The sequence below is a fragment of the Diabrotica undecimpunctata genome, chromosome 2 (genome assembly GCF_040954645.1).
Source record: "Diabrotica undecimpunctata isolate CICGRU chromosome 2, icDiaUnde3, whole genome shotgun sequence".
Classification (NCBI taxonomy): Eukaryota; Metazoa; Arthropoda; class Insecta; order Coleoptera; family Chrysomelidae; genus Diabrotica; species Diabrotica undecimpunctata.
This window is the reverse complement of record NC_092804.1, coordinates 99,111,266-99,133,598: the sequence shown is the minus strand read 5'-3', so window position 1 is coordinate 99,133,598 and position 22,333 is coordinate 99,111,266. Positions and strand designations below refer to the sequence as shown.

At 32.2% G+C, this 22,333-nt stretch overlaps 1 protein-coding gene across 1 annotated transcript in view; it reads right to left on the bottom strand.

Annotated features, from left to right (window-relative positions):
* Window positions 1–22,333, bottom strand: part of LOC140433829 (potassium channel subfamily K member 18-like) — a 93,726-nt gene that overhangs the window by 27,477 nt on the left and 43,916 nt on the right. The window contains exon 2 of the mRNA XM_072521804.1: window positions 21,681–21,857. Coding sequence (XP_072377905.1) covers window positions 21,681–21,857 — 177 coding nt within the window. The remainder of the gene's footprint in view (window positions 1–21,680; window positions 21,858–22,333) is intronic.

Here is a 22,333-nt window from a genome sequence, read left to right as displayed (position 1 = left end):
CTGGTCTTCTAGGAGGGCATCATATATATTATAGTTGAGTTTATACCTCGAACTATAACCATTGGGGCTTGTAGTGGCCTTTCGGCAGGGTGGGGATCGAGACCGATCCATAATCGCGTGGGGTGGAAGTCCTAATCTTTGGAGGAAAGCTTATTTTTTTGACCGTCTGACCCGTTGTCAGCACGGCTTCTGGGTACCACCCAGTACCTTTACTCGGAAGTTCACGCTCTAGGCAGAACTAGAGTGGGATCCGCTTGAATTTCTTACCTCCCTGACCTTGGGGCCGTGTCTGCCAGGTGTAATTTCTAAAATATTACACCTCACAGTGTCATCCCAATCGTAGTACAGGAAGTATCCCGACGGGCTAAGCCCGTTTACTTTTTCACTTGCCTATGCCTTGATTTTGGCCTCCGTGAAGATTCGATTAATACAAATCTCCCCGGTTCAGCTTTGTCTTGGTATAGGCTTTTGCCTCTAGTGGCCTCGGCCGCGGCTAACGCAAGTCTCCGCTCTGCCGTGCTTACATTCACGGCACAGACTGACAAGTCCGGCTTCGACTCAACGCTGCAGCTCCTCGGCGGTCTTCAGGTGTCGCTTCTACTGCACGTCCGTACTGTTCAGCGGCTGACGCTGAACTACGGCTAATGTAATCAGTCATTAAAAATCTCTACTTGCTACCGTGTGTATAGTATATTAGTGAAGATTGTTCGTAACAAATATGTTTCGTCCACGGAAAAATAATCGCTCGAGATCTACTAAACATAATCAAAAGCATTTGTCATTGGACGCAAAAAAATAGTTAAAAATGTTTGTCATACTTTAATAGATAGGGGCCTAATCAAACAGAATGTTGTGAAAAGAACATATTTACTTACAAAAACGTCGATATCGTCGACAAAGCCTATTGTAAGCGAAGAACCATTGACAGGACGAAAAAAAGTAGTAATTTTTAGTCTCATTATTTGGACAGTACTCAATAAGATATTATAAGAAGAACAATAAGTTGTTCTTTACAAAAATCAGATAGTTCCTACGTTAGATAAATTAAATTGAAGTTATAGGAAGAAGAAACAAAGATAGATACCACTCTCCATACAGTCCTTTGTAAAATAAGTTTTAAACACTTGAAGAACTGAGTATCTCTCTGAAATTATAGGTTAGAAAACAAATCTATCATATATCTGGATAAAACATGGTTTGATACTCATGATATAGTATGTATAAGAAGGTCGATTTTAGTAAAAAATGTCATACGAAAGCATCTTTAAATAAAGGAAAACGCATAACAATAATTCACGCCAGTTCGAAAGATATGTGGGTTCGAAACTGTTTGTTCTTATCTGCAAAGAATATCAAAGACTTCATTTTAGACTATCATGAAGATACCAGTGCAGAAATTTTTGAAAATTGGTTTCAAAATTCTCTTTTGAAAAATATTCCTGAAAGTAGTGTAATCGTCATGGATAACGCAAGCTACTACAGTCTACAGCTACAAAAAGCGCCAAACAAGTACTAAAACTAAAATTTATGAGTCTTTATTAAAAAATGTTATGTCCAAATAATGAGACTAAAAATTACTACTTTTTTTCGTCTTGTCAATGGTTCTTCGCTTACAATAGCCTTTGTCGACGATATCGACGTTTTTGTAAGTAAATATGTTCTTTTCACAACATTCTGTTTGATTAGGCCCCTATCTATTAAAGTATGACACACATTTTTAACTATTTTTTTTGCGTCGAATGACAAATGCTTTTGATTATGTTTAGTAGATCTCGAGCGATTATTTTTCCGTGGACGAAACATATTTGTTACGAACAATCTTCACTAATATACTATACACACAGTAGCAAGTAGAGATTTTTAATGACTGATTACATTAGCCGTACTTGATTCAACCCTGAGCGGTCAGGTAGAAATTTAAAACGTATTTGTCTATTAATAATGGCGATAATACCACTAATCCTTTAACGAGGGGAAAGTCAAAACGATATATTTTGAGACAAACTATAGTATATTTATTTGTGCTTCTCTATAGTAGACTTGACCAGAAGTTGTCGTACAGTGTAGCCAATTCTTGTCCACAAGTAGTAATTATGGTCATACAAAACCTGTATTCTTCCACGCAGCGATTATTACCGTCATAAAAATACCAAAAAACATTTTTTCAATAGTAACAATTAAGCACAAAATTGTATTGAAATAAATTTTACTTATATGTTCCGTTTCGTTACATATTTAAATTTATAAAATAAAAATCGATATTTTAAAACATTATTTTTCAATCGTTTGGCAATGTTGGAATTAGCGAGGAAAGTCCGTTTTACAATTCGGACCCAGACATGCCGTAAAACTAGTTTTTATTATTTTTCCGCCGAAGAAATGGTTCATTTACATTGGCGTTTCTATGGGTAGTGCATGTGTTTTTGTGAGTATATTTTATCTGATAAGTTTGTAAACTTATTGTTGTCAATACTGTTTTATCAATACTGTATTGTAGTATTGATAAAACGTGTTATTGATAATAAGAGTGTTATAGTTTGTCGTTTTATAGTAAATTTTTAGTTATATTCTGTGATTATTGAAATACAACGGACGAAAAATCGAGTTGTTCCAAGAGAAGACAGCAAAATTCTGATGTTGATTCCAAAAATGAAAAGCCGCAAAAGGGACGGAAAATGTTAACGTCCGAAGAGAAGGTAATGATACGAGACGTTTATGAAGGAATTGTCGGCAGAAAAATGGCATTGAATGTTAGCCAAGCGGTCGACATTTGTAGCAGTTTAACAAAAGTATCCGTTAGCTGTATTTATCGTGTACTTAAAAATACATCGGAAAATAAAAAGCAAGAAAAAGGTAAAACTAGAGGTAGGAAAAGCATTGTTTTGGATGACGAGATAAGGAATACATATTATACGTCGAAAAATTCATTCATTTTATTTTCGGAGTGAAATTCCAACACGGAAAAAAATTTCTCAAGATCTCGAAAACGATGACTCTTTACCCAAGATATCACGTAGGGTCTTAATCAGGACCATGCGCGAAATGAACTTTCGATTTGTAAAACGCAACAGAAAAAGTATGCTATTAGAAAAAAATGAAATTATTCTGTGGAGAAGAAAATATTTAGAAGAAATACGAAAAATTCGCAGCACTGGACGCAAAATATATTATTTGGATGAAACCTGGATTAACGAAGGTCATACAGTTGGAAAAGTTTGGCAAGGTTTAAATGTCAAAAGTAAACGCGAAGCATTTATAGAAGGCTGGTCTACAGGATTAAAAGCTCCATCAGGAAAGGGACGGCGTTTAATCATCACCCATATAAGAAGTGATACAGAGTTCCTTGATGATGGTTTGCTTCAATTTCAGTCGAAAATACAGGTGATTATCATGAAGAAATGACTTCCGAAGTATTTGAGCGCTGTTTTAGAGAATCTTACCAAAATTGGAATCTGGGTCTGTGATTGTTATGGACAATGCGCCATATCATAGCCGCAGACTAGCACAATTACCGACGACGGCATGGCGGAAAGGGAGAATTCAAGAATGGCTTACAGAAAAGGGGATTGCATACGAAGAATCAATGCTCAAAATTCAACTACTTGACATTGCACGGTTAAAGAAAAGTGAATATCTTAAATATGTTGTATATAAAACTGCAAAAGATTATGGTGTCAAAGTTCTGCGTCTACCACCTTATCATTGCGAACTTAATCCCATTGAACTTATCTGGGCGCAAGTGAAAGGAGAAGTAGCGCGCAATAACAAAACGTTCAAATTAAACGAAGTTAAGGAACTTTTGATTCAAGCTATCCTCCATGTAACTCCAGAGAAATGGGCTAAATGTATAGGCCACATAATTAAAGAAGAATATCGTATTTGGGAACTTGACACTTATGTCGAAGTTTTACTAGAGCCAATTATAATTACACCAGGTGAAGATAATGACTGCGATAGCAGCACTGCATCTTCAGATTTAGACAGCGAATAATATTTTCTAATAGTTTAGTATGAACATCAGCATAAAAAAACCAAAAACAAAAAAACGAGAAGAACATAGTAAGTGTGTATAGTGTTTGTGTTTAAATAGAATAGTACAATGTTTTGTTACATCTAAAATTATTTTTATTTTGTTTTTATAGAATTTTATTTTGTTTTATAGGATTTTATTTTGTTTTGTTTTATACTGTTAAACTGTTTTGTTTATTTTGTTTAATGAGACAATATGGCTTATGGCTGGTCTTAAAATTTGTTTTAAAACAATTTCATTGTGTAACTCTTTATGGACGGGTCACGTCAAAAGACGTTTTAGCGTAACTTTCGCGACAGCCGGGTGGCATCAGTAAGCTTTCTGCAAAATTACTTGTTTTTTATAGCTTTTTATTTGTGGCATTCTGTATTTTTAGGAGACTGTATGGAATAAGCCACAAAATATTTATTTATAGGTCTAATTTACTGATGTTTCGATCTCTATATAAAGAGATCGTTTTGAAATATACAAGTGATAGTAATATTTATTTTTCTATGGCTTTTTGCTTGCCGTTCTGTATATTTAGAAATAATGTTGGGAATAAGTAACAATATATTTAATTGAAATGTTTAATTTACTGACGTTTTGATCTCTATATAAAGAGATCGTGTTCAAATATACAAATGATAGCAATATTTATTTTTCTGTGGCTGTTTGCTTGTGTCATTTCGTATTTTTAGGGAGAATGTTGGAAATAAGCCACAATACATCTATTTACATGTTTATTGTACTGACGTTTCGATCTCTATTACAGAGATCGTTTTTAAAGTTAAGAAAAAAAAAAAGAAAATAAATAATATAAGAATATATAAATATATAATAATAAACAAATAAAATAAATATATCTATAATTTATATCTTTGAAAACGGTCTTTGGATATAGAGATGGAAACTTCAGTAAAAACCTGCAGATAAATATATTGTGGCCTATTTTGAACAATAATATTTAAACAATATAATATAATTAACGTTGAAATAAAAGTGAGTGTACGCCACTGGATTTTCATACGTCTTTCCCCACTTTACGCCTTCAAACGATGATTCACTTACCCAAGTAGTGAAATTAGAGTTTAACAATGAAGCAATATTATAATATAGTGTCCTGTGATAATGGTATTGTTATTCAGTCCTTAAACCAATTTTTGGTTACATATATATATATATATATATATATATATATATATATATATATATATATATATATATATATATATATATTAGTTTTGAGTTTCTATTAGTTTATCTTGGGTTTAGGTTCAATAAATTATATTACATGTGGAACTAGATTTTATTTTCCATAGAAATCAACATTTCGGCACGAAACCCTTGCCATTGTCAAGATTCAAAACGTAAAACGGGACACTGACATTATTGAATTGACAAGACATTTGTCACTTTATTAATGTCAGTGTCCCGTTTTACGTTTTAAATCTTGACAACGGCAAGGGTTTTCTATATATATATATATATATATATATATATATATATATATATATATATATATATATATATATATATATATATATATATATATATATATATATAAAGTAGTTAGGTATAATATCTATATATATATATATATATATATATATATATATATATATATATATATATATATATATAAATATTATGAGTTTAAGATTCGTGTATTTTGGCAAAGAAAAAATACCATTCAAAACGTGTTTTTTTGGAAATGTGTTTCATAAAATCTAGTACGCCTTGCATAAATAAAAAGTCTGACATAGATAAACTGAGCAACATTTATTGTTATTTATCAAAAATCATCCATTTTTTTTAGAATTACTGGTGGGTGCTTTATTAATTTGTACATTATGATATGACTCATTATCAGTAACAACAACAGTTCCAACAGGCAAATTGGGGATTAACTGTTCTTTCATCATTGAAGTTCTTTTATTTTGCATGATACACGGTCATATTTTCTTATGCCAAAGACAAATCTGCAACAATTATTTTGAATTTTTTGCAACCTTAATTTCGTAACTTGATCTAAGCAAGGATAAAATACCAAGAGCCCATAATTAAGAATTGACATTACCATAGTTTCACAAAGTAACTTACACAATTTAAAGTTTAAAATGCCTTTACTTCTATACAGTTGACGCATAACTAAATAGTACTTTTTTACTAAAAGGGTGACATGCTCTTAAAAACGTAGCGTACAGTCATATTTATATGCAATAGTTTCTGCAACTATAAACATCTTTTAGAGGCTCATTTTTTATAATTAGTTTTAAGTTATCCTGAACAGTGGCTTTATAATTTTTTGAACAATGTAACAAAGAATTACATTTTTTTCCAACCAATTTACATTATTTTTTTCAAACAGTGCCCTTTAAAATTGAAATTTATTTTTCACCGATAAACTGTATATTCTATTGCTTGCGAAAATATAATTTAGCGCTTATACTTTCATACATCTCTGTGCCTTAACTTTTTTAGTAATTTAGTAGAATAATACTTGTCCTAATTTTAAACTTTTGTTAAACAAATATCGTTCCTATCAAACTCAGGAGATTTTTTGTATTTGCAAAAACTTCTCATCTAAGACGGATTATTTATGGCATATTCAATTCGGATCGCTTCCAAACTTTTTCATTTTATTCTTGTAGGCGAAAGAGCCAGCACAGGGATTTTAACTTTCTCGTATGTGTTGGAATACTAAATACTTTTTTCAAAACTTTGATTCCGCTTTAGTTTATGACCGGCATAAAATTGATTCTGTTCTATTTTATGTTTCAAAGTTACGGTTAGCTTTTTGGTGATAGAGATGTATATAAATTGAAAGTCATCTTTGATGAGTTAAAGATAATAAATTTAAACAAAAATAAATATGAACGGGTAATTAATATAAAAGCATAAATTAAAAATATTGAAACGACAAAATTGATAGGAGTGATTTCTCTGAATCGTTGAGGTGCAAATAACTACTTCCGCAGTCCTAGCGCTCGCAAAAGATGGAAACAGAGGTCGCAGGGAATATTTCAAATTATAGAAAAATTAAAGAAAGGGATTCTATATATTCTTTTATTAAGAGTAAGAAAATAATAAGATCCCCTGCTAACCGAAAGTGGAAAGAAGAATCTGCGAGAGACGACGTAGGTAACGCACACTTACTAAGAGAAATGTACAAAGAGCTATAAGAAATGAGAAAAGAAAATAAAGAATATAAAAAAGAGATAATAAAATTTAAAAAGTAAGAGCTAAAAATGAAAGAGAAATTAGAAAATACAAAGCAACGTCAAAATGAAGTGGAAAATAAATTAAAAAGGCTCGAAAATGAATCGAAGAAATAGTATTGTAGTAACTGGATTTATTTTTTGATAAAGTTGAAAATAAAATAAAAGAAGAAGACAAATTTTATAAAAATACACCTAGAGGGAAAAGTAAATATAGAAAGAGCAACAAAACTAGGAGAGGTAACTTGTTTGCTACAAATAAGAGAAGAAGTGGAAAAAATAGAATTATGCAAAAATAGAGTCAGCTGAGAAAGTTAAAAAGTGGGAAGGTATTCATAAATAATGACCAATAACAAAAGAAAGAGAAACAAGGAAAGACTAAACTGAATAATGTAAAGAAATTAGGAAAAATGGTTTAACGGTAAAAGTAGGTTTTAAAAAAATCATAGGAAAGGAATGAAGATGGGAAAAGAAAGGCAATTTTAAAAATATTGGAATAATGGGATGCAAAAAAACGACTAGTAAAGAAAGAGCATAAATTGGAAAATCGGTGACAATTAGTGGCACAACAAATGAATATGATAAAGGCAAAGCTTACAAAACTGAAAGGACAACAGACACGAATAAATTAAATCAGAGAATGAATAGCATAAAACACATATACAGGGTGAGTCATGAGGAACTTTACATATGGTAGAAGTATGTAAAGTTCCTCATGACTCACCCTGTATATGTGTTTTATGCTATTCATTCTCTGATTTAATTTATTAAAGTCAGACTCTTAAAGTTATTTAAGAGTCCCCCAGGGAGCATATCATGTGGCCACTAAAAAATGTCAACTCCTCTTCTTTATTAATTAACAGGGTGATTTGTGTAATTGACCATTTATTTCATTTTACTGTAGTGTTTATACGGATCATTTGATTTTTTTAATTTTTGCATGATACAGTACACTACTATCAAGCATTCGACTGGTGTTAGCTAAACTAAAAAATTCCAGGACTGGCTTTGGAAAAATTAATGTAGGGATTCGTATTAAATATTACACCCTGTATATATATTTTTTTTAAAATGCAATAAGTGATTTTCAAACTACATAAATAGCCAATGAAAACGACATATGCGACATTGTTGTCGCACTTTTATTAAATTTTTAGTGAACGATAAAATCTTACCAAAAATAGAACAACCATAATGAAGTATCAAATTATAAGGTAATTAATTTAAACAAATGTTATAAATTTCAAACATTTTAATTGAAATGATAAACTGAGTCACTGTACAACAAAAAACAGTAACTACTAACAATAACGAAGAACAATTTAAAAAAAAACTAAAAATATGTACATAGTTATGATAAACCCATAAATTAGAACTGGAAAAGATACAATAATGGTAACAAAATAAAAATAATTCAAAATAGATTTTCGAAATGGAACCCTGCAGCCTGTACACATTTTTGTTGCCGAATTGTTGATTGACGTATTGAATTACGGATACTCTGGGGATCGTTTCTAATAGTATTACAACAATGTATAATTCTATCAATTAATTGTTGTCGGTTATTAATATTCACTGCGTAAACTAGTTGCTTCAATCGTCCCCAAATATGGTAATCAACGGGATTGAAATCAGGGGATCTTAAAGGCCGCGAAATAGGACCTGCACGTCCTATCCACCTGTTGCCATAAACATTATTGAGATGTTGTCTCACTGCCAGTAAAAAGTGTGGGGGTGCCCCATTATGCTGAAAATACATCCCTCGGATAGCAACGTTCGCGTTGGCAAGCAAATTCGGCAAAATATTTTGTAGAAAGTTCAAATAGACCTGCCCTGTTAAAGGACCATCAAAAAAGTGAGGACCTACTAATGGGTTATTTATGACACCAATCCACACGTTAACCGAAAACCTTAACTGAAAACGACGTTCTCGAATAGCATGGGGATTTTCTTCTGCCCACACATGTGAATTTCGTGAATTATTTATCCCGTCTCTGGTAAATTGGGCTTCATCTGTAAATAGTGTCCTGTATAGCGTTGGTCGATTATTGTCAATCCATCTACAAAATTCCAACATATCGATCTCATCTCCAGCATGTAGTCGCTGAACCATTTGAATGTGATATGGGTATAGATTATTTTTTTGTAAGACTCTACTTACTTTTGATTAAGTAACATTGAGTTCTCGACTTACTTGTCTAGTGCTTATTGTAGGGTTCATAGTAACGGCGTCCATAATGTCATCTTCCTGCGCTTCATCTACATGTCGCTCTGTTGTTCCACTAGGAAAAGTGCCATTTTCTCGCAAATAATTAAAAACTGACCCAAATGTTGGATGACTGGGAGTTCGACGATTAGGAAATTTCCTGCGATATTCTCTACTAGCAGCCCTACCATTCCCATTACAGAATCCATAAACAAATATGTCTGCATATTCTGTGGTCGAAAACTGATGTGGCATTTTGAACGAAAGTAACAAAAGCTCTACCAAAACTAAAACAATGTACTTAACGTAGATATGACAGAAGAAATATGTATTCTTGTACACATAAATAACAATTGATAATGACAATAATGACAATGGGTATAAAATATCAAGAAACGTCAAACGGTCAACGACAACCTTCATTTTAAACTTTTTTAGATTTATTTTTATTTAGTACAGTTGATGCAATGTATTATTATTTGACATAAAATTTTAATCATTTACAATCAACAAAAACTAACACATACAAGAGGTTTGACTTTTTAATCAATTTAATTTATTATTTATCGAAAATAATGCCCCAATACGATCTATGAGTAAAAATTTAAAATTGAAAAACAATTGATTGTATCGTAGAGATAATACAAAGTGACAGTAAAGATGTTAATTTTCTACGTATTACATTATGTTGTAGGAACTCATTTTAATTAAAATGTTTGAAATTTATAACATTTGTTTAAATTAATACCTTATAATTTGATACTTCATTATTGTTGTTCTATTTTTGGTAAGATTTGATCGTTCACTAAAAATTTAATAAAAGTGCGACAACATTGTCGCATATGTCGTTTTCATTGGCTATTTATGTAGTTTGAAAATCACTTATTGCATTTAAAAAAAAATTTATACAGGGTGTAATATTTAATACGAATCCCTAAATTAATTTTTCCAACGCCAGTCCTGGAATTTTTTAGTTTAGCTAATACCAGTCGAATGCTTAATAGTAGTGTACTGTATCATGCAAAAATTAAAAAATCAAATGAGCCGTATAAACACTACAGTAAAATGAAATAAATGGTCAATTACACAAATCACCCTGTTAATTAATAAAGAAGAGGAGTTGACATTTTTTAGTGGCCACATCATATGCTCCCTGAGGGACTCTACATATGGTAGAAGTATGTAAAGTTCCTCATGACTCACCCTGTATACTCATCAAGTAAGAGCATATCATTATAAGTTGCTTCTATAAAGTCCTCGTAGACACACCGTCTCAGGACTTCCAAGATCACGTGGAGTCATATGTCGCCATGTTACCTAATCCAACGGTAACTTTAACATCTTAATATTTTATAAGAAGTACTGTAAACCAAATGTAACTAATTATTTTTTAACGGGTTTTTACCCATATATTTAGTGATTACATTCATGTACTCCTAGACACTGATGATGGAATTATGGATTCCAAAAACGTTTTGTCTAACATAGCCCGTTTGGGTTTTTAAATATCTACCTTTTACAAAGGATTTTAATAAACTTTGTCTCACTATCGGACACCCTTATCCAAGACTGAGACATGATGTGTGCAAGAGTGAGACAATAGTACCTTGAGTCACACAGGTAGAAAATTAACACTGTTACAACAGATATTACTATATTTTTGAATGTACTAAGAAATACAAAGAGGAAAAAACAAAAGTAACATAATTATATTTCATTAAAAATAATTAAGGGGTAACTTATTTTTTTCGTCTTTATAGAGGGGGGTCTGGAATCTTCAAAAGACATCTCAGTCCAGGACGCAGCCTGACTGACCTTAGTGCAGGATTCGTTCTTCGTACTCCCGGCGATAGTTCCCGAGGTACTTTAAAATGCCCTCTCGTCGCCGAGTCTACGCCGAATGCCTACCTGCTAATTCAGACCCTCCTCTTTCATGCATCGATCCGGAAGCGGAATGGCCGCTGTAAGGCCGGAATCACTTAATTAAGGGGTAACTGAACATACACATTTGATAAGGGTAAATTTAATTATCATAACTAAAACAAATTAAACGGAAAACACATCACTGCTCAAATAATTGCAATATATTAAACTCATCGTAAATTTATAAGTCCAAAATTTACTTTGAAAATCAAATATGATCTTTTCAAATTTTCGTTTGACCCAAAACGTTTGATTGAGGTAAAAGGCCTTAATATTTGCGTTTGGGACCAAGGAAACATCAGGAACTTGTGGGTATACAAACTTCTCTTGATTAATTAGTTTGCGTAGGAAACTTATTTCTATTTCCTGCAGACCTTTACTTTACAACTTTACTTAAGTAGTTAATATCGGTTTCTTTTGTTTCAAATTGAACTAAGACGAAGTCGTTGCTTTCTAATGATCTATCTAATGTACGTAAAAGCAATTCTACACAGTCATCTTTCTCCAATTTATCTGAGATATCTGCATAGTCATCATCTGTGGAGAGGTCTAATCTAGACTCGTCCTCTGAAGTTTCGTTTTGGTATTGTAATTTGTTTCGTTTTTTTTTTCTTTTTCTCTTTAGTGACTTTACAAATTTTTCTAATGATTTTTTGCTTCTATTTTTCAAATTTCTCTTGCCTTTTTAAAAATTGTTTCTCAATCTCCATTTTTTCGGGCGTATTAGTCGCTATCATGCACTTTCCTTTTTTTCTTCGTCCTTTTGTTGTCTAGTCACTTACTTTCTTGGGATATCCTCGAAATATTTCTGGAGAAACAAAATTCGCCGATTTGTGTTCGCTAACACCGCTAACACCGTCGCAATAGTTTCAATTAGATATTCATTCTCGGGATTAAGGGGCATACCCATATTCTCATTATTTTCGTCATTGGCAATGTTAAGACGAACAGGGTTATCTTACGCGTCATTTTGCTGCTTAAATAATCATCTTTAGTAAAAACATTGCAGTCAAATAGCATAATACCAGTCTTTTTAAATGCATTAGTAATTGTGGCTGATGGCATTGCTTTTTCATGGCCTTGCCTAACACATGCAGCAACTTCATAAATGGTAAAGGAGTTGCCTGGATTATGAATCATCCCACTGTCTACAGCCCCATTGTAGAATTTTTAAAATGACCTAAAAATACCCACATCTAATGGTTGTAATGTGTAGGCCGAGTGTGGCTAAAAGGTCAAAATATTCACCTTATCCTCCTTGGCCAGATTTAAGCACTGAATAGATATATGGTTGTCATGGTTATGGAGGGGTTTGATTTGAAAATCCTCTGCGCTTAATGAAATGCTTCATTAGATCCACAAATATGTCCGTATTCATCCAGCCTGTTTAACAAGCTAAACCTAATGTCCCCCTTGGTGCACTATTAACCATCCTACTGTGAAAATAAACCCCAGGGAAAACTATTGCTGGAGGAAACCAATTTTCTGCTGCATTAACAATCATAGAGGTAGTGACCAGTACGCCCTTCTCTTCAGAAGTTATTTTGCTTACTTGCTTTGAATCTCTTTCTGCTAAAATTTTAATTTGATATTTTTGTTGTGTTATGGTCGCCGTTTCATCGAGATTAAAAACTCTTGTCCCATCAGCGAATCGTTCATTTCTTCTGTAACAAGCATGTAGCTTATTAAAAAATATTCGTACATTTGCCTCATTAAACCTAATCGCTTGAGCCAAACTGCATCTCTCGGGCGTCCTTAATGATAAACGAAGGTTTCGCCTTCTAAAAGCTCTCATCCATTTTTTTCAAGCAAGTTTCCTAATTTTTTATTTTTCGGGCATCTCAAAGTTATTGACTTCAGCCATTTCGTAGGCTAGTTGCCTTCATTCTAAAACGGGAAGTCCATAAAACATTTTAGCCCAAACAATTATATAATTAAACTTTCATAAAATAAAGGCAGATATTGAGCACAGTTTTATTAATTAAATCTTGCCCAAGTACTTTCGCTCATTAGAGTACTTGCCCAATTACTTAGACAAGATTTAATTAATAAAACTATGCTCGATATCTGGCTTTATTTTATGAAAGTTCATTTATTCGAGCATTCAACCTTATATCAAATTATATAATTTGCTAACATATCTTTCTGTTCTTTGTCGAAAATTCGTCGTATGTCATATCGTGGCTGCATACAGATTGGTTCTTGAGTATTTTTTTGTTTTTTTACGTATCGGTGTAATTTTTGATGTGGAATACCTTTTATATTGCCTACTTCTCTCAGTGGTTGTCCAGCAATTTCCATAGCAACCGCATCGCGCATAACCGATGGTTCATGCTTTTTTGTTTTTAGACGTTTTCTCATTTCGACTAATGACGACTCATTTTATTAATCTGAAATTAAAGAATCTACTTTATTGGTTTTCTATGCCAAGTGCAAAATGTATATATTTGTATATTTACAATACGCCCTACAGTGAGACATGTCTCAATGTAGGACGTTGCAATTTGTCTCAGTGTTGGAAACTGTACACCATCAATTAAAAAAAATTGTACGTTCTTAATTTTTAACATTATATAAAGAATTTTTCCAAAAGTCTACCCTTCAATAACCATTTTTACTGACATAGCTGCGATACAGCTCCTAACTATTTAAATATACAATGCACAGCAATTAAAAATTGGAAAAAATACTCACGTTTACAACTTTATCTCACTCGAAGCACCTTACATGCAAAACACCCTTCAAACGTTATAACAGAGCTGAGTATGGTTACAGTCACTAGAAACGTTCCCTTTTATGTACAGCGTTGCCACCTAATCTATCTATTTTAACTATTTAATCTATTTTACAGAAAATACATTACTTGTCTCACTGTGGGACCTGTCCCACTGATGGGCACTTTTCTCTACTATAAGGACTAAACGAAGATGGTAACGCACAAAGCAAAGAATTTTGGGGAGAGTCAACGTTTGCAACAAAAACCCCAAGAGAAAAAATATACATTGCAGGTAATTTCAACATTAGAGTTGGAATAAAAGACAAAATCTATACTAGACACATAGGATTATATTGAGAAATGACCAGAAACAACAATGGAAGTAGATTGCTAGAATTTTGGCCTTTAAACAATATAACAATTACTATTACATTTTTTAAATAAGCAAATACATAGGTTTACTAAAGAGGTAAAAACTCGAAATGAAAAATACATAATTGAGTATATACTTTAGTTGAAAGCAATAATTAAAGAAAAGTAATGGAGACAAGAGTACACAAAGGACCCGTAATAGGCAGCGACCATTACATGGTAGTAATTAAGATACGAGAAGAAATAAAAAAGGAGAAAAAGCATAGTGAAGAAAAGAAAAAACCAAAAAAGAGACAATAAAAACGTACAAACTAAGAAATAAGAAAATGGTAAAAATATTTGAGAAAAAAGAAACACAAAACTTATATAATAGAACAGTAAAATATACAAACTACAATAATGATATAAATAACCTATGGAACAATTACACGCACCTTCTGAATGCAGTTAAGGAAGTATGCGGAACACCTAAAAAAGACTAAATAAAGAAACAGTCAGCGTGGTGGCCCTAAGACTTAAAAAGCAAGTAAAAGTAAAGAAATATAAATGTAAACAATATATGAAAGACAAAACAAACGAAAATTACAATAACTAGAAAGATAAAAGAAAAAAGGTAAACATATTAGTAGCAGCAGCAAAAAAAAATTTGAAGATAAAATGGAAGAAGATAAAAACCCCTAGGACGATAAGAACTCAAAAAAATATGAAATATATATTATTAAAAATAAAAAAGAAGAATTAATAACACAAACAAAAGAAATAGTCAAAAGATGGAAAAAACATTTCGAAGAACCACTAAAGGAAATAAGCCAAGATGCCATTAATATGGAACAAAATAATATATTGGAAGATAACACAAGAAACTCAATAAACTAGAAAGAACTAGAAGAAACAATAAAAAACAAAAACTGTTATCTGTTAAAAAAAAAAAGATCTGTTTTAAAGAATACAAAAGGCACTGCAAGAGAAAAAGAAAATAATAGAAGAAACAGGATCTTTGGAAGCAGAAATCAATAGCAGATTAGAGAAAACAGTACAACTCTATCATACAATAAATAATAAAATTATATGCACAAAAGATATATCACAGAATGCAAAAATACAAAAATTAAAATTTTCAAAGCAGTTTATAGACCTTCCTGAATTTTGACAGCGAATCATGGGTATTAAGGGAGTGGAAAAAGAACAAAATATAGGCTATAGAGATAATGTTTTTAAGAAGAATTAAAGGCGTTACCAAAATAGATAGAGTAATGAACACATATATGTATATACAGAACGAACTGAAAATACAATCCACATTTTCAATGATCATACAATGATTTCACTTACCTACTAATTCGATATAATTGTTAAGAATTTTGACTTTCTGTAACTTCTGCCAAATGCTAAAAATCTTAAAGTTGTTGTTAGCCTTAAAGTAGTTGTAACGTAGTGATATTAAAGCTCTTATACAAGTATTTTCTTTGATGATATTAGTCCAGTCGTCAGAGAGTTGACCCCTAAAAATCATACAAACAAGCTGCATTTTACAAAGGATATTAATTTTGGTACTTCAAAAACGATGCAAAATGGTTTAGCACTTTTACCCCCGGGCTTCCCCTAAAACTCCCCTCGCATGGGGGTAAAAACGCAAAAAAATCGATTTACCAAAAATCTGTTCACAGTAGAAGAAAATGTTTCACATAAAAAATGTAGCTGAGATAATTTTAAACAAAAATGTTTATAAGCATTTTTTGTGTAGAATAAACCGTTTTCTTAGAAATAACGCTTGAAGCGACCGTCAATTTTGCATGTCAGTTACGCGCGCAAAATCAATGTTCAATAAAATTTGTATCAGTTCGACGGTAAAGATTCGATATCTTTTGATTCAAATGTCTTCTCGACAAAAATCAAGATGCGTTGTCAAGGCAAAGAGTGCAGCTTTCATATGCAGTGTTTGTATTTTGGCGAGAATAAACTCAGTTTTTATAAAGGTGTTTAATAAATTAACGTAGCGCGATTTTTGCCATTTATTACGATTCTCGCGAGATCAATAAAATTGATTACTTTTATCGAATAGTTGTAGTAAAATTCTCATTTTTAGAGATCAATCTTTAAAACCTATGACATGAAATTTTAATTTTGAGTTGTGGTAACAAATATCATTTGAAATTAATTTTCATTTGAAATATAAATAAAAAACGCAGAATGTAATGTTTAACATTACAAACAATCACACTTCACGAAAAATGCATTTAAGAAAACGGTTTTGGATGTAGTTTATTACAGAAGTTTTGTTCTCTCGAAACGTGTACTGCTGTAATTGAAAAAAAAGTTTTAAATGCTTTAGATCGTTTGTTGTGTGAAAGTTTAAATCCAGCGTTTTTTAAGCATATTTTAAATGCCTCACATTTGTTGTCAAAACTCAAAACAATTTCATGCTATAGGTTTTAAAGGTTAGGGTCTGGTAATCGAAACTTCATACTGGCCAGTCAATGAAAGGGATAGATTGTATTGATCTCGTGAGAATTATAAAAAATGACAAAAATCGCACCACATTTATTTATTTAACACCTTTATAAAATCTGAGTTTATTTGCGACAAAATGCAAAAGATGCACACGAAAGCTGAACTCTTTATGTTTAAAACGCATCTTGTTTTTTGTCCATATGTCATTTGATTCAAAAGATATCGAATTTTTACAGTCGAGCTGATACAAATTTTATTGCACATTGATTTCGTGTTAATTTATATTTAAAAAAAAAAAATTGATTTCGTGCGCGTGCTGACATGCAAAATTGACGGTCGCTCCAAACGTTGTTTCTAAGAGAACGGTTCATTTTATAAAAAAAATGTTTTTTTTCTATGAAACATTTTTTTTACGGTGTACAGATTTTTGGTAAATTGATTTTTTTGCGTTTTTACCCCGCTGAGAGGGGGATTTAGGGGGAAGCCCGGTGGTTAAAGTGGTAAACGTTTTTGCATCTTTTTTAGGGTCCCAAAATTAATATTCTCGACAAAATTCAGCTTGTTCGTATGATTTTTAGAGGTTCAGTGGCGTCTCAGACGAGTGAAGTATATGCGGTGTTAAATTTTTGCATAGGGCATAAACATAAAAGGAGAAAAGCTTAGCCACCTGAGGTTTGTAGATTATATTGACTACACTGACCAGATAATGGCATATAAATACCTAGGTCAAAAGATTTGCATAAGAAAAGATAACTAAACCGTTGAGCTTCTCCGTCGTATAAGACTGACTTGAGCAGCCTTCGGCAAGTTGAACCATATGTTCAAATCGTCCGACATACCAATACGTCTTAAAAGAAAAACCTTTTTTCAGTGTGTTTTGCCAATGTTGACTTATGGAGCGAAAACCTTGACTATGACAAGGAGAATAGTGAAAAAATCCATGAGGCTCAAAGGGCGCTGGAACGTGCTATGTTGGGCGTTTTAATACGAGACAAGATTCCAAACCACCAGCTACGACGAAGACCAGGAGTGGCTGATGCTGTAGAGAGAATAGCAACACTAAAGTGAAAGTGGGCAGGTCACGTGGCTCGAATGACAGATAGAAGATGGGAAAAGCGGACACTGGAATGGAGACCAAGAGATGATGCCTATCGAATCAGAGGTCGTCCACTAACACGTTGGAATAACGATCTAAAACGTTGCCATAGGAATTAAATGTAAGAGGCACAAGATCGAAACAGATGGAAAGTTATGAGGGAGATCTATGTCCAGCACTGGAGAAGAGAAAATTGAATGACATTACTAAATTTGTGGTGATAATCTAAAGACGCTGATATTATAGTGATGTTGCCAACAGAACAAGTTTGTGGAACCAGAATAAGTGAGAGTACACTTAAAATAAGACTTAAAAAAGAACTCATTTCAATCCTGATTCCTCAGAGGGAGTGTAGTAGTCATCGTAAAGCCATGTATTGTCCGTCTCTAAAGATCTCCGTCTCTGGTCATTTTTTTTAACTCATGCATGTCTTTTGCATATGTCTGTAATTTGATTGATATTATTGGAGATCTTCCTTGTAATCTTCGCCCTTCCAGCTTTCCTTGAAGTCTTTCCATGTTTTGTGTGTCTGCTCTCATAACATGTCCAAAGTATTTTAATTATTGGAGATGGACTTTGCTGGATAGCCGTTTGCTAACTTTTAGCTAATTTAAAAAGAACTCATACAGGCTATAAAATCCTCGAAACATCAATGTCATTAATCGATTTTACGGGTTTTTAGGAATGTATATCCGAATTTAATGTTTTGACAAAAAAATAATTTTTTATTTCTACAAAATCATAAAATAGGGGTATTTTATTTAAAATTATTAATATACTTTGGTTTGAACTTGTAAAAATTGCCATATCATTTATAAATATTCTGTATTTAATAATTGGTTGCTGATGTAAATTCCTAGATAAAAAATTACTTACGCTCTATATTTTTTTTATATTAACATGATTATGGTTGTAAATAAATGAGTTTATCAGTGTTAAAATGTCACAATATAAAAAAATTACTAAAACATATAATTTATGTTTGGTATCTTATATAAAATTGGTTTAAAATTTTAGGCAAAACTAAAAAGACAATAATATATGGGGTTTTTATTAAAAATAATATAGTTAATGGCGACTTCTGGTATTACCGAAAGTGAGAGCGAGTTGTGTTCTATTAACAAACACAAATAATAAAGCATAAATAACGTTTAGATGGGAAAAGATAAAGATGTTTTAAATACAATTAAAGTCAGAAAACTGCAATATCTGGGACATGTGATGAGGGGCGAGCGTTATAACTTGTTGCAATTAATAATGCAAGGAAGAATACAGGGTAGAAGGAGTCGCGGAAGAAGACGCATCTCCTGGTTGAATAATTTGAGAGCTAGGTTTAACTGCACTTCTGCTGACCTCTTTAGAGCAGCTGCGTCAAAAGTGCGAATTGCCATGATGGTTGCCAACCTTCTTAGAGGAGATGGCACGTGAAGAAGAAGAAGAACGTTTAAAAGAAAAAGAATGATCATAACGAAAAGTTTAAACGAGACTGTCAACCACTATAACAGAAAATACTCACCAAGATTCTACGAACAGATAAACAACTGTAGAAAACAATTCAAACTTACAATCACATCCTGTAAGGCTAGGATGTTTCTGTAATAAGTGACAAGGAGACTATACTAAATGAGACTATACTAAACAGATGAGCGATGGACTTTAAAAAGAACTCTTAATGACAATCATGAAGATGAGATGAAGGCCCCATGATTCCAATAAATTAAAATGATCGGCAGCCCCCACCCCCCGAAGAAGAAATTGGAGAAACAATCCATTTTAAAATTAAAAAGTAACAAAGCCCGCAGATCGGATAATCTTCTCGCCGAACTTTTTAAAAACGTTAGCCACACCCTTTTGAAACATATGCCTAAATTAATAATTGAAATCTGTCAACAGAAAGAAAAACCCGCAGAATGGAAATTTACTATACTGTGTCCATTTCACTAAAAGAGAGACATGATGGTATGTGTTAATTATAAAGACATAACTCTGCTCAATATAGTATGTAAAGTGCTGTCCAACGTATTGTACAAAAATTGCTCTCCTACGCCGAACAAATAATTAGAGGATACCAGTGCGGCTTCTGATTCGATAAATCAACGGAATAAATCTTTACGGCGAGGCAGATTCTTACAAAGCCGCATATGACTTAGTTAATATATGTAAACTTCTCCTTGGGGCTACGGTGAAATTCTTAATACCGCTTCATCATGTTCAACTAATTGAACTTACAGTCATACAAGAAGCGATCATGGCTACAATCCAGAATGATTTTTCAAGACCCTTCTATTGCAAAAATGGACTAAGACGGGATGATGGACTATGGTGCCTATTATTTAAACTTATATAGGGACAATATAGCGCATCTGCACTGAGAATAAAACTAAATATTAATGCCCAAAAGATCAAATATATGTATTGTACTAGTTCAAGCAACCAGACATCTAAAAGAATAATAATTGACGATTTAGGACTGGAAAGTGTGGACACCTTTATAAACCGCACGCGCTGTTAACTAAAGATAAATATTAAGAGAAGACTAGTGCTTGCCAATTTGCTATGGCTTGAGAAGATAGATGGCCTCTAAACTACCCTGAAAACTTAAAGTGACCATCTGTAAAACACTAATAAGACCAGTACTAACATATGAAGTGGAATTGTGGTCACTCACGCAAAAAATCATAAAAAGAATATACAGAGGAATAAAAGAACAAGGTATATGGCACAGACGTTACAACTTTGAGTTATACCTATAGAAGTTTTGGGGAACCTGATGTTGCAAAATTAATTAAGGTAGCACGCCTTAGATGGATAAGCATGTAATTAGACAAGAAAAAGGTAAAAGAGTCAAAAAAGTTTTTGACCGAAGAGGACCGATGGAACATTGAGCCAGGGAAAGGCCTAGATCTAGGTATCAAGATAACCTAGAGAATGGGTTCTGAAACTGTCTTTTTGTGGCATGTCTAAGCTAAATACTGAAGGTGCGATTTTTTATATCCGAAAGTTGTTTAAGGTAATGTTATTTTAAACTTGACGAGTTACTTACTTTGGCCTCGATCTTGTAAACCAATAGCAATGCTTGCAGTTAAAAATTCCAAGTGTGGTGATTTTACTCTCAGTATGATATCCAATTCTTTTTATTAAAACTATTTCCGGAGCGAAAGTCGAAACGTCAAATAATAGTTAAAAAACATGTAATTTTCATTACAATCAACTGAAGCTTAACCCCATATAAACATATATAACCTAGAGATTGATTTAAAATCTATTGTAGTTATGGAATGGAGAAAAGTTTCCAGAGACAGGGGCAAAAGGAAGATTGTTCTGAAGAAGACTTTGGCCCAGAACGAGCTGTAACGCCACTGATGATAATGATTATGATAGCGAGTTGTCGATTTTCTGTAGTTATTTGGAAGTGTAAATTTTTAGATTTTAAAAAATCCAATTAAATTTTTTAGATAATTTATCGAATTATTAACGCTTTTAGTTTTTCAATATTTTTATGACTTTTATATGATTTTTATTTTTGATTTGTATATTAAGAATATAAATATGTAGCCATCATATTCATATTGACAGATGTGACTCATCATACAAAATCTATAAAATTTTTATATTGTTCATTAATAAAGTATTTTCTTGATTATATATTTGATAAAAAATTTTAAATGTGTATTACTTATACTTACCAACGGTTGTAAGTAATGTCACTGAATACAAAAGAGCCTCTCCAAAGTTCCAATGTGGAATGTCAATATCTGAGGGATCCGTAATTCTTTTAGATTCGACTACGGCCCTTTCAAATCTTCGTAACTGCTCTGTAACCAACTTTGTCCAATTCTTTTCGTATAACACATTTAAGCGTTCTGAAATAAAAAAAATTTTTAATGTAGATACTATTTGTATTATCTTATAAAACTGGGACTATAATCTATTGTATTTAATAGATACTATTTGTATTATCTTATAAAACTGGGACTATAATCTATTGTATTTAATAGGTATATGTATTGTTTTCAATGGAATTTACCAACGTATGTTAAATATATTTGATTTATCATTTTGTATATTGAAAAGTTGTGCTTTCACAAAAGACCCCAAGAAATCTAGCAGAAAATACAAATAATTTGTTAGATTATATCATTTCCAATTTTATTGAATGAACGAGTAGTACGAAAAACTAAGAGATGAGAATATTCAAATAAATATTATTGAACAATTCCAAATTTTTTTAGATACATCAAGCTGACAATAGGTTCAAGGGTAATATAAAAACTTTCACTTATACTTCAGGACATAAAATCTCTTTAAAAATCGTCAAAACTGAAAATACTTAAACAGT